General features: G+C 32.7%; 1 protein-coding gene across 1 annotated transcript; it reads right to left on the bottom strand.

The window, feature by feature from the left end:
* Positions 1-1,229: 1,229 nt before the first annotated feature.
* NtR (neuronal acetylcholine receptor subunit NtR) lies at positions 1,230-13,017 on the bottom strand. The gene is made up of 12 exons (XM_090115004.1): positions 12,848-13,017; positions 10,735-10,941; positions 10,252-10,383; positions 9,171-9,329; positions 8,601-8,791; positions 8,249-8,355; positions 7,567-7,698; positions 7,118-7,217; positions 5,655-5,850; positions 3,628-3,774; positions 2,807-2,967; positions 1,230-1,580 (listed from the first exon to the last, which is right to left on the bottom strand). The coding sequence occupies exons 1-12, from the start codon at positions 12,921-12,923 to the stop codon at positions 1,380-1,382; spliced, it is 1,809 nt and encodes a 602-aa protein (XP_089971130.1). The 5' UTR covers positions 12,924-13,017; the 3' UTR covers positions 1,230-1,379.
* Positions 13,018-13,444: the final 427 nt, after the last annotated feature.

Consider the following 13,444-nt stretch of genomic DNA (forward strand, 5'->3'; position numbering starts at 1 on the left):
AGCCGGGGCGGACCGCTAGTTTTAATATAAAACGTAATATTTCATTGTCAAAAATGGTTGTTTATTGTACTGTGTGTATGAATAATAGTAGAAAAACTAAAAATATTTCATACTTCACCTATCTCAAGGAGTACAATAGCTGAGTAAATATTTTGATTATTACTTTTTCAAGTAAGTACCTACTTGCGTTTATTTTATTAGGTCCTTTTTTAATAAGATGAGAATTGTACACGGTGTGTTTTTACCTTTCATTATTATTACAAGTTTAGCATTTGTAAGTATGTATGTATGTATCGTAAGTGTGTACCTACATACCTAGGTTGGGTTGTAGTAGGTAGTTTTTTTTAATTTGTCTTAACCTATTGTGACAACCCTACCAAAATAGGTAACAATTTTGCACGTTCTTAAGAAGCTTAGCCTCTGTTCCGTCTTTCTACTCATGTGTACAGGACCGAAGCACTTATCTTTTGAGTTTTTTTAAATGACAATGATACCTTGGAGGCTTTAGTTTTTTTACTTTCTTTTATTTCGTAGCATAAATGCAAAAATGTTATGACAGTTGTGAAAATAATATAAAACATTAAAACAAAAGTTACTGAACAAATTAAAACAAAAGTTACTGAACAATTTCTTGATAGTACTCTATCAAGTACCTTGTTTTATATATGTTTTTTTTGTATCAACGATCTCGTTATCTGTTAACAAACAGACTGAAATATACAAAATTGATTTATATCGATATCGATGTTTTATTTTTACAGTGTTTCCCATAATCCCATCGCTATTACTGTAAACATGCAGTATCAACGCAGTGCGGGATGGCAAATAATTTTTCACAAAATCAAGGGTTTACATTTTCCCTCATATCTTTTAAACTATTGGGTCAAACTAAAAGCTATTTATGCGGTATATACTAGACTATATATACTATTATTTGAAAAAAAAAATTTGAAATATCTTGAAATTTCATGAAATTATTAACCTTCAAAGTCAGAAGGTGCGATGTGATAAAAATGGCTCATGACGCACAGTGGTGAACTTGCCGATGTGAAGTATGGAAGACATGCCGCAACAACGGTAAGTTTGGCATTTTAGGTGCCGCAGTGAACGTGTTAAGTAAGTGGTAATTTTTAGCACACTTTATTGAATAAAATTTAATCGTAACCATGTTTTGGATTCGTTGATACGCTTTTCGCAAAGACTGTTAAAATAAAACAAAATGTCACTTTTACACTTTATTCACAAGGTTTGTTGGCTACACAAAAGCTCGTATTTTACAATCAAAACTATCAATGTCATTTACTACTTTATTTACAAGATTTAGATACACATTAAAAAAACTCATATAATTTTATTTTCTTTATTTCAATTTCGTACACTCAAAAGTGCAGCGCCAAAAGAACAGCAAACGCCACAGAATAAACAACAAACATACATTTATCTATCGCCTCTGCCAGTTCTCTACTCTCACTGTACTGAACTTTATCCGACTGCATTTCTTCAATGTTCTTTCCTACTGTGCCGTCATCGTCCTCTTGGTTCGAACTGCTTTCGTTTATCGTGTCGTAGATGTGACATAGCTAAAACAATAAAAAAAGGAATAAATAAATATTTCTTGCATTATATACGCTAAGTTTAATGTTTGAGGTGAAAAAAAAAATGCAATTTATAGTTGGAAATGATCGAAAAAAAAATATTTTTTGTTTTAAATGTTTTGTTATTTTGAATGTAGTTTCTGAATGTATGTTATAATGTGGAAAATTATTATTATAGTGTAGTGTGTATCGTAACGATTGTTTTTCATATCAAATATTAAGTTTGTATGAAAAACAAAGTTGGGAAGCTTGTTTTTTTACTCTAAATGTTTCAACTGTTGAAAAGATTGTATATGTCGCAGTCATCTGGTTGGATTTGCTATTTGATTGAATGACTAGCGCCTTCATTTAATGACGACATTTACAAATGACGGCGTATACTAATGAATGAATGATGGAATCTAGCAGTGTATCATGTACCTACGTAATAAAAGAAATAATAAAATCCATAGAAATAAGACTTTATTCCCCAATTTTTCTGGCGAGTAAAACCACGTGGCACAGCTTGTGATAAATAAATACCGCTATTTTAAGAAAACGTAACAGATCGTGCATTTCTTTAAGAAATTTTTACCGGGAAAATAAATGAACAACAAAAAATATGAAATTTAATGAGAAACTGAAAATTCTTTAAATGAATGAAAAAACGTCCAACTTGACTTATCAAGGAAAATTTTAAATAACACGGAATTAGCTTAAGAAAATCACAACACAACATAAAAGAGAAACAACTTTGTAAATCTTTTATAGCTTCGAAACATAATTAGTGTCATATGAATATTAAAAAAAAAATTAAACGAAGGTATGCTTTGCTCTTGTATATTTGTAGGATATTTCTTCATAATTAGCTGAATCACACAACTTTTACTCTTAAAAGTAATATCAGGAGGCCGTCAGAGAGATTACATTATACATACTAACATAGAATACTACTAATCCTAGTAATCCTATCCTACTAATCCTATCCAACTAATATTATAAATGCGAAAGTTTGTGTGATGTGTATGTGTGTGTTTGTTACTCTTTCACGAAAATACCACTGAACCGATTACAATGAAATTTAGCACACATATACAAGGTAACTTGGATTAACACATAGGATAAGTTTTATCCCGGAAATCCCACGGGAACGGGAACTATGCGGGTTTTTTGAAAATGCGGGCGAAGCCGCGGGCAGAAAGCTAGTATATTATATTATCTGTGATACGTACCTTCAATTGCGGCAAACAGAACACTGATCTAAACCACTGGGCCGTCACAATGTGCTGCATTATGGAGCTTCTGCAGAGCCGCTGGGCGAGTGACGTCATTAGTGCCACTTGTATAAATATCGCAAGTAACACACCGCCTAGTACTGTTATGTATAGTACCACTGAAAAATAATGTAGTAACATATTATTATTAGAAAGAAATGTGATTAAAATAAGATGTGTAAGACTGAAATGTAAAGGTACGTAGGCACCTAGTATAGTATTATATTACCTGTGACAACAACAAGACATTGTTATCGCTTTGATATCTATACTAATATTATAAAGCTGAAGAGTTTGTTTGTTTGAACGCGCTAATCTCAAGAACTACTGGTCCGATTTGAAAAATTATTTCAGTGTTGGATAGCCCATTTATAGAGGAAGGTTATAAGCGATATATCATCACGCTAAGATCAACAGAAACGGAGCCACGCGGGTGAAACCGCGGAGCGCAGCTATGAGATAAGAAATAATTGTAATTCAACTAAGTGTTCCTTGTATGTACTCGAAATGTGAATTCTTAAAGTTGATTTGAAAAAAGTATTGGTTTTAAATAAGAATGATGTTTGAAATGTTTTCGAAACATAGCAATAAAATAATAATGCGTATTTATCTTTTTTTTAACTCCTGCATAAACTCTATAATCTAGTTCATGAATAAAAATAAAACAAAGAAACCTAGAGAGGTTTCTATGATATTTTTAACACCTAATTATTGTAAATAATTTGTGACCATGTGTATAATAACAATCATAAATGAATACAATAATTCAAATAACTTACATATAGAAGGTACCGTGTGACATGGTACCATATAATCAATATAGCACAATCCCAAACAAATTATGATGACGCAACTAGTATAGAACCAAATTCTAGATAAATTGACTGGCTCTGTCCAGAATGAGAGGAGCACGAAAGTTACTAGAACTGAAAAATAAAACAAAGTTATAAATAAATAACATTCCTGTATACCGTGTTTATCCCTACTAGTCCCTACTAATATTATAAATGCGAAAGTAACTCTGTCTGTCTGTCTGTCTATCTGTTACGCTTTCCCGCTTAAATCTCTTAACCGATTTTGATAAAATTTGGCACAGACAATCTTTAGACCCTGAGAAAGAACACAGGCTACCTTTTATCAAAACACCACGCAGGCGAAGCCGCGGGGCGGAAGCTAGTTGGCAAATAAATTAATTTGAATTTTGAATTGGAATTTGAATTTGAAAAATATGAAGTTATAGACCGGGAGATACTGACACAAAATTTCGAGTCATTTGTAACAAGGATGGCGGTTCTACAGGGGTCTTAGTACGCAATGACAAAAAGAAAAACGATGGTGTGAACGCTGGTACCGGTGGCTTAGTCGCGTGGGCGTTTGTCGAACTCGTCGGAAAAATAGCGAAAGTCAAACGATTTGTAACACAAAAATTTTAGAATTTACCGATAGCCCATAAAAAAGAAGTAGGCGGTAGTGTCATGCCATACTTTTCCGGTGTGACTTACAGCCCGCCATACCGACGCGAATGTGTTGATTTAAATAAAACAATTATTCAACCATTTGTACCAGGCTAACTTTTGCACAGGTAACTATCGTCGTGCAGCCATTTACGAAAATCGCCATGCCATACTTTTCGGACGATTCCAAATGGTCGCCATACCGCCGAAAATCTGCAAAAAAATTTTATTTCGCCAAACTTTTTGTACCAGTATTGCATTTGGATTTTTGGAGAGTATTTGATAAAATGTGACCATTATTATATTTGCCATACTTCTAGTAGGGGGAAAAAGTGCTGTCATACTTGAAAACTTAATTTATTATTAATTTATATAAGTGAAGATTTCCAACACATAGATCATTGAAATTTTGTATTTATATTTTTTGATCCTCAAACTTACAGGAAAAATAAGTGCCATACTGTTACAAATCGTTTGACTTTCGCTATTTTCCGACGAGTTCAACTAACGCCCACGCGTCTAAGCCGCCGGTACCAGCGTTCACACCATCGTTTTTCTTTTTGTCATTGCGTACTAAGACCCCTGTAGAACCGCCATCCTGTTACAAATGACTCGAAATTTTGTGTCAGTATCTCCCGGTCTATTATTATCATCATATAGATGATGTAGATAAACATCAGGATCTTGCAATTCTACCCCTAAAGTTAACAGTGCATCTTACGGTGCATTTACATCAAACGAGCGAATGCTCATTCTAACTCCACTATGTCAAATTATTTTAGTGTAAACAGGCGTAGAGTGGGCGTAGAACATTATCGATGTTCTTAGTGGATTCAAAAAGATTCTATGCAATGTTCTAATACTGAACAATACTGAATACGAGTTTTCGTTTACACTAAAAGATCACGAAATAATGCTCTTGCTCTAGTTCTAGCTCTATGATCGTTTGATGTAAATGCACCGTTACAGGCTTTTCAAACTTTAAACGAACAACAAATCAAAATCCTTACTAATATTATAAATGCGAAAGTAACTCTGTCTGTCTGTCTGTTACTCAATCACGCCTAAACTACTGAACCAATTTGCATGAAATTTGGTATGGAGATATTTTGATACCCGAGAAAGGACATAGGCTACCTTTTATTGCGAAATACCACGGGCGAAGCCGATGCGGACCACTAGTAAAGAATAAAATAAAATTCGGTAACGACAAAAAACAATAAGAAGTAACCAATTATGCCAAAAAAGCTGAATTAAATCAATAATATCAATCTCTAATTATGTGACCAATATTCATCCCGATAACTTTCTAAGCAAAAATATCGATTGTATCATTCCTGAAAATTCCTTACCCAGTAAAGGCGTGTAAAACACGATATTATAAGCACTAGCGTTTCTCTTCAAGATCACTTTGAGCACGAATCTATCGCTCTGATGTGTTGTGTTGTCGTCTGTCGGGTACATTTCGTTCCACGAACTAACGTTCACTATGAAGTGTGATGATGATATCTCCCACGCGTTTTGTATGACCGTGTCTGTTAGCGCGAACTGTAAGATGTTCCTTTTTTTTAATATGTAGTAGGTACTTACATGTATATTATTATTATTATAATAAAATCTTTATAAGCAAGTAGTATTTTAATTTGTATAAAATCCATACTAATATTATAAATGCGAAAGTAACTCTGTCTGTCTGTCTGTTACTCAATCACGCCTAAACAAATGAACCAATTTGCATGAAATTTGGTATGGAGATATTTTGATACCCGAGAAAGGACATAGGCTACCTTTACTACACACTAGTATTTATATACTATGTCTATACATAATTAAAACATTAGGTTCGTTGTAACAGTATGGGAACAGAAAGATTAACTGTTAAAGTTCCAAACTAGACTATAGGTATAGTAGAAGTATACAGTTTCGATATTAAAATAAAATATTAAAAACGGGGAAATTATTTCATTTACGTGTCACGTGTGCATATAAAAAATAATTTGGAAAATCCAAAAGTGCACGCCTCATAATTTTTTTTTTTAATAAATATTTATTAATTATTATTTTTGTTTATTTAATAACAATTAAACCACATCGAATCAGACCCTGAAAAATGAAAGGGTTCTATTCCTGAGCATACTCAAGCGTAAGAGAAAAAAAAAGACTCGATTAGTAAAGTATTTCGGTCGCTATCGTGTTAACAAGAAAAAGGATCCGCACATACAGACACACGGACGTCCAAGACAGAACTTTTTTAAACTGTTTTTTAACTAGTTTAAATAACAAAAATGACATCAAAAATATCATGAACGTTAAAAATAGTGTTTTTTCTTAATACGTGTGTGTATGTATTATCTTACAAGTGCAATGTATGATACATAAAGACATTTTAAGTTTGAAAAATCAGATGTTTTGCGCGAAGTGACAGTAGTACCCACCTCAACGCTTCGCTTATGAGGCGTGCAATAATTTTATATAATTTATATTTGACTGAAAATATTCTGTGAATTCATTGCTAAATAATAAAAAGTATTAACAACGTGAAAATATTCCTACATGAAATCGTTTGAATAGTTTTTAAAGTGAAACTTCTTTATCGGGGTTGGAAAAAAAATTTAGTGTTACATTTTTTCGTTACGTGTGACATTTTTCCGTTACGCGCCATCTTTTTCTTATCCCTACCACGCGTGATTGACGTATTTCTGTAAAGTTGCATATAGTAAATTATTTTTTGAAAGACTAGTGTAGGTACACATAAAGAAGTTTCACTTCTTACGTGTGTACAATAGTACACGCTCACTTTTTTTTATATACTTACAGCTTTCATACTATTTACGTCGACATTTTTTAGCGTGATCTTTTCATGCGCTTCCCATGGTTGTATGACAATCGCACAGACATATTCGTCGTGAGGCCATCTGCAAAAATTCTTAGAATTAAGATTACTGGTCATCTTAGCACAAAAGTTTCCTATACTTTTAGGAGAAATAATCGTAATGATTATTTTTTCGAATCATAAGGATTTAATTGAAATTTGAAATAATCCTTTTTTTTTTAATCTTTAAAACGTACGTTGTAAATGTACTTATATTAATATGATGTATTGTCGCGGTACGTGCATGGACTTTTCCAAAATAAAATATTCTGTAAAAGTCTGTAAAGTATATATTCTCTCTCTGTACAATTTACTGTCTGTTACCTAAAATAAATGTAAAAAATAAATAAACATAGAAAGACAACCAACTGTATATTAATACTCAGATATACCTGGTCAAAGTATTGCCATAATCAAAGCACCAAGTATTAATAGTGGCATGCATGTGGTATGTCGCCTCACCACTGTTCACCATCGTGATCAGTTCTGGATTCCTAGCGTCTATTAATCCGATAGAGGCTGAACTGAAAAAAAATTAAAAATTAATATATGCTTAAATCTTCCTACTATTAATTAGTTAATTAATTTAATATTATAAATGCGAAAGTTTGTGAGGATGAAATTTAGCACACATATAGAGGGTAACTTGGATTAATACATAGGATAGGTTTTATCCCGGAAATCCCACGGGAACGGGTACTATGCGGGTTTTTCTTTGAAAACGCGGGCGAAACTGCGGACGGAAAGGTAGTGGTTTAATAATCGATCATTATTAAGAACAGCTAGATACAAAATCCTACACAAAAACAATAATGAAACTGTAAATAATTATTATGTTTGTAAAATGATAGTTGATTTTTTGATTGCATAAAAGTATGTCCAAAAAACTTACCAAAAGGTCTTTACTACACTAAACTTACTTACATATTAGGTCAATAATCGAAAAGTGGTTTAAACATGTCAATCAGTTGTCATAATAATCCTTAAGGTTAAGGAGTAGATTGTATCATTTGTGACATAGCGTGATTTAAAAGCATAATTTCATGAAGTTCCAAATAATCTACAGGTACTTACTTAAAAACATAGAACTTAGGACTCCATATTTGTCCCAATCGAAAAGTAAGGCTGTCTGTATTATTAAATTTGCTGGGATTCCATGCCATGCTGTTGTCAGTCCATTTCTGTACAAAATTTACCAATTAGATGACATTTTTGTTAATTTTTTGAAGATCGATATAAAAAAATATGAGTATAAGTGTTAAAATTTCAATATATGTATTATGTATGTTTATCAGCCATCTGGTTTCCATAACACAAGCGAAAGCTTAGTATTTGATCAGATCGTGCCCTGTGTGAAAATTGTCTAGAAATATTCATTAAAGTATAATTTTATTAGTTTATTTATTCCATAACTAATACATCTTACCATAACAATAGACACGCCTGTCGTCAACTTCGATTCAAAAGCGTCATACATAACACTTGTAACCTTAATACCCAATTGTACAGCTACTTGGGGTGAGGGTGGTATGATGGGATCTTTGTCGGATAGTAACGTGCGCTTGAGTTTGTCTGAGTTCGATAGTTTTGGGTCTACCGCTTGAGAATTTGGTGTTACTGAAAATAGTGAATTAGGCTGTAAGAAATAATCTTAAATACTTTTTTTAACTTGATGAGCTCCTCCTTTTTTAGGATTTCTTGAAAATTTATGAAGAATCAAATGTTGTAATCATGTATTTAGTAAAGTAAATTCCAAAGTCTGTGTGGGCGGTTTTTCGGGCGTTGTATGATAAATATTTATTACTCAAAGAAAAGTTACAATTATAGGTAATTTCAATGTGTTCCGTTCACTTAAGACCAACAAAAAAAAACATTATTTTATAACTGAAAAACAAAGTTTTAAACTAAAGACTATCGCATCTTTTAACCATACCAAACGAAAACCTTTAGAACAAAAAATGATTGTATATTGATTAAAGTCTTAATATAATCATACCTTTACTCTTGGAGCCAGGTATAGGGCAGTCATAAAGGAATTTAATTTCCACCCCGGACCACGCGGCAAAACTGAAGTAATTAATTGATATTGGATCTACATCCATAAAGCTAAAAATGGGTAGAATATCTCCTTCTTTACCGAATTCTATGAGCCCATCTAAAAAATAATGTCAATTTTTACTAAGTACAAAGAAAAAAGAAAATAAATACTTTCGTATAAAATACAAATCTAACTCAAACATTTATTTTTTCAACTAGACTTCTTACGGTGCATTAACATCAAACGAGCGAATGCTCATTCTAACCCCACTGTATCAAATTCTTTTAGTGTAAACAGGCGTAGAGCATTCTTTCGTTTTTCTAAGTGTGTTCGAAAAGATTCTATGCAATGTTCTAATACTGAACAACACTGAATACGAGTTTTCGTTTACACTAAAAGATCACGAAATAATGCTCTTGGTCCTAGCTCTAGCTGACCTGGCTCTATGTTCGTTTGATCTAAATGCACCACTTTTGAATGAAAAATATTTAACACCGGTTCGTAAAGCAGTTTCTACTTTCTGAAGAGATAGTCGTTAAGAAACACTGTCGTAGCCATAAGTTGAATCATGTAGGCGATGATGAACAAAATGGTAGTAAATTTAGTATGTATATTATGATTGTACAAATAAATAAAAATCTGTAGTTTTATTGGCAGGATTGTTGATGTAGTTGAACAAATTGAAGGATAGATACAAGATAAACATATTGTGTATTGTAATGTTGTTGTAATATTGTTAGATAAAACAAGGTTAACAGAAAAACCCCGAGCTTTTCACATTGTTTGGTTTTGTAGATAATAAACTAGATATTCATAATTTTCAATATATATTTTGATTACTGACTAAATTAGCTTTATTTAAAGTTAAAATTTTTACAATAATAAGGAATAGTCATTACATTAGCGAAAATAATAAGCATATACATATCTAGATTAAAATTAATTGTGATTAATAATCTTTGTAAAAGTAAGTAAATAACTATGATAAATGGAATACTATCCTTTGCAAAAGTAGTTTTAAAATAATTTACAGGCTTACCTTCAGATATCTTAATATAAAATGCTCTAAATTCTATAGGAGATAATATTTGGTGAGTCTTCACTGATGTTTTGGCGTTCCTCCGCAAATTTCTACGTAATTCGGTAAATTTGTTTCCTCCACCGCCAATAACTGAAATAAAATATTTCGTATTGAAGAAATCGATTCAACATTTATTTACTTAACTTTTTTCCTTCGAGTGTATGTAAGTATTACATTGCGATTTATTTTCAGTGATTGTAGATTTTTAAACGTCTACATAATAGTTTAGGAATTCTTCGACAAAAACAAGACGAATAATGCAGAAATGTTTTTTCTTTTTAATTTTAATGGGACTAATCGGTTCACCCAGTCAGTTGTTCTGACGTAACAAAAGCAAAAAAATACGGTCGAATTGAAAATCCCCTCCTTTTTTTGAAGTCGGTTGTAACACGGACAACGGGAGTTTTAACAATAATTTATTAAAGCTACAATGTATCTTACCAATTTCATAAACAGGATCGCTAGCTTGTGGAAAAGCAACTGTAGACAACAAAATATGTCCGTTACTAGCCCCTAAAATTGCTATATGCATTTCAAATACTAGACTCTCATCTGACTTCTCTCGCCTGTATTCTTCAGAATCAGCCCTGAAGAACGTTTCGTATAGATAGCCGTGCTGGCAAGTATATTCCCTACAAGAATTCACCACTGAAAAAAAAATTAGTTTTAATATATTTTAAACCACTAAGCAAATATAATCCTACTATTACATATTATTAACATACGAAAGTTTGTAAGGATGGATGTATGTTTGTTTGTAACTCTTTCACGAAAAAAGTAAGGTTCTAGATGGCCTTAACAATTGGTTAGCCGTTAGAGAATCAGAACAACAAATTTAATTGCCAAAAAACTAATGATTCAAAATCTTTCGTGTCTTTCATATAGTTTGGTAAATAATGGAAGTTTAAGAACAAGACAGATTACGCAGACAAGTTTTGATTTTATTTCTTTACTAGATTTCCGCCCGCGGCTTCGCCCACGTTTTCAAAGGAAAACCCGCATAGTTCCCGTTCCCGTGGGATTTCCGGGATAAAACCTATCCTATGTGTTAATCCGTTACCCTCTATATGTGTGCTAAATTTCATTGTAATCGGTTCAGTAGTTTTTACGTGAAAGAGTAACAAACATCCATACATCCATACTTACAAACTTTCGCCTTTATAATAGTATTAAGATTAAGATTATTACAACCAAATCGTACACATTTAAGGCAAACGTACAACAATTCAGAACAAGTGTCTATTAAAGAATTCAGTGGGAAAGTTTCAAACTTTCCCAAGTCCGTGCCAAAGTTCCAGTGAAATTGAGCGGTTAACATTTAAGATCAGTTCAATTATTTAAATTAATGCCTGATTAGTTTTATCGGAAGTTCGCTTTGCGTTTCATTTGTTATTAAAGTGATTGGTTTGTAATGGAATTATGTATTAATCTCCCTGTTAATATTTAAGTTTCACTGATCCATTTCCTTAAGGGACAAGTAGGTGATCAGCCTTCTGTGTCCTGCCAGACCGAGACATTTTTTTTTTTCTTCGTCTTCACCGGGAATCGAACCCAGGACCCCTCGGTTCTACGCTCACGCGTCAACCACTGTACCAAGGAGGTGGTCAAATGCATTCATGATGTATGATGTATGCATGCATGATGTATGCATAATGCATCTGCCCCACGAGGGGACCCACTAGGGGACATGGGACTTCACACTTTTTTTTAATATTTAAGTTAATGGGAGATTAACGGTGTATGAATTTAAATTAAATTGAAGTATTAACTATCAATATGTTTTAGTTACTTAAACAGTTTAAATCTAAAAGAATCCCACTCATTTTTATAGATTTTCTGAATTTTATAATAGGTGAAAAAGATTAACAATATCTAAAGAATGCCGCGAATTCAGAACCTTCTTTGTTTTTTTTTGAAGTGAAATCTTCTTTAGCGGCGTTGGGTATAAAATCTTAAACTCGCGTCAGGACACGTGGCAGATCGAAAAAGCGTAAGACGGATGTTTTTTTTTTAGCCCATAAGGGCTAAAAATATAAATTCCAATGCGTAAGACGGATACCATTCCAAAATAACAAACATGCTGAACGTTAATAATCAAGTTTTCACTTCTGCCGGCACTCCCGGAGTGCAACCCGTCTTTTTTTTTTTGAAATATCGGATAAAATTAAAGCTCTTCTGCAAATTTAGTGAAGTATGACACGGTTTTGTGCAAAAAAACAACAATAACGCCTTGAGCTTTATGTATGTAAAGCTCTATAAAGTTATGTAAGCGAATGTTGTGCATATACATTATTTATACATAATATAGATAGATACTATGTGCATATTATGTACATTGCACGACTTATACATACTTATTATTATTTAAATACTAGCAGTCCGCCCCGGCTTCGTCCGTGGTACATATTTACGTTTTCTCTACATAAGAACCATCCTCGTACTTCAAGGAATATAATAAAAAAAGAATTTTCGAAATCGGTTCAGCCGTTCTCGAGTTATGCGCTTACCAACACATTTTGCGATTCATTTTTATATATAAGAAGATTATACTCACTGTCATACGTAAAACTGAAATTCCCCATAACACCGCCACTGAACCACAAACACACGTAGCATATAAACCACTTCATTGTGATTTTATTTAACAGGGATAATTTTATACGTAACTAATGTTAATATATTGTGGTCCGCCGGGATCTAGCACAGAAATACGATTGTTGTATGGAAGCTGTGTGCGTTGGGGTGGCAGGACTTGGATATCTCGTAACGTATAAGCGATATAAATTGCGGAAGTAGTTTGATAACAGTATTTATAAACATTGAGAAGGTATAATTATACCTTGTGTGCTGATATAATCACATTCTAAGGGAAAGTATGTTTATAAGAAAAATTGACACTAGTAGGTAACTACTTCCATGTAAAGCGAATTATAATTAATTTTAGTTAAGAACACCTCGATTTATAGTTTACACTGTTGTAAGAGCAAATAATACTTATTACGTCTCTCTTTATAGTAAATTTACTTAAGAACTCAAATTAAATCTGTTAAAACATTAACAAAATGGCTAGTCCAGCCAGTACAACGTACAAATACCCCAGAGGAAACGTGGAGTTATCGGAACGGACGAGATAAAACACGCTTGTTACTAA

This window comes from Colias eurytheme, chromosome 22, assembly GCF_061535395.1.
Source record: "Colias eurytheme isolate Ceu_HAF_F1 chromosome 22, ilColEury1 Martin Lab GWU primary, whole genome shotgun sequence".
NCBI classification, from domain to species: domain Eukaryota; kingdom Metazoa; phylum Arthropoda; class Insecta; order Lepidoptera; family Pieridae; genus Colias; species Colias eurytheme.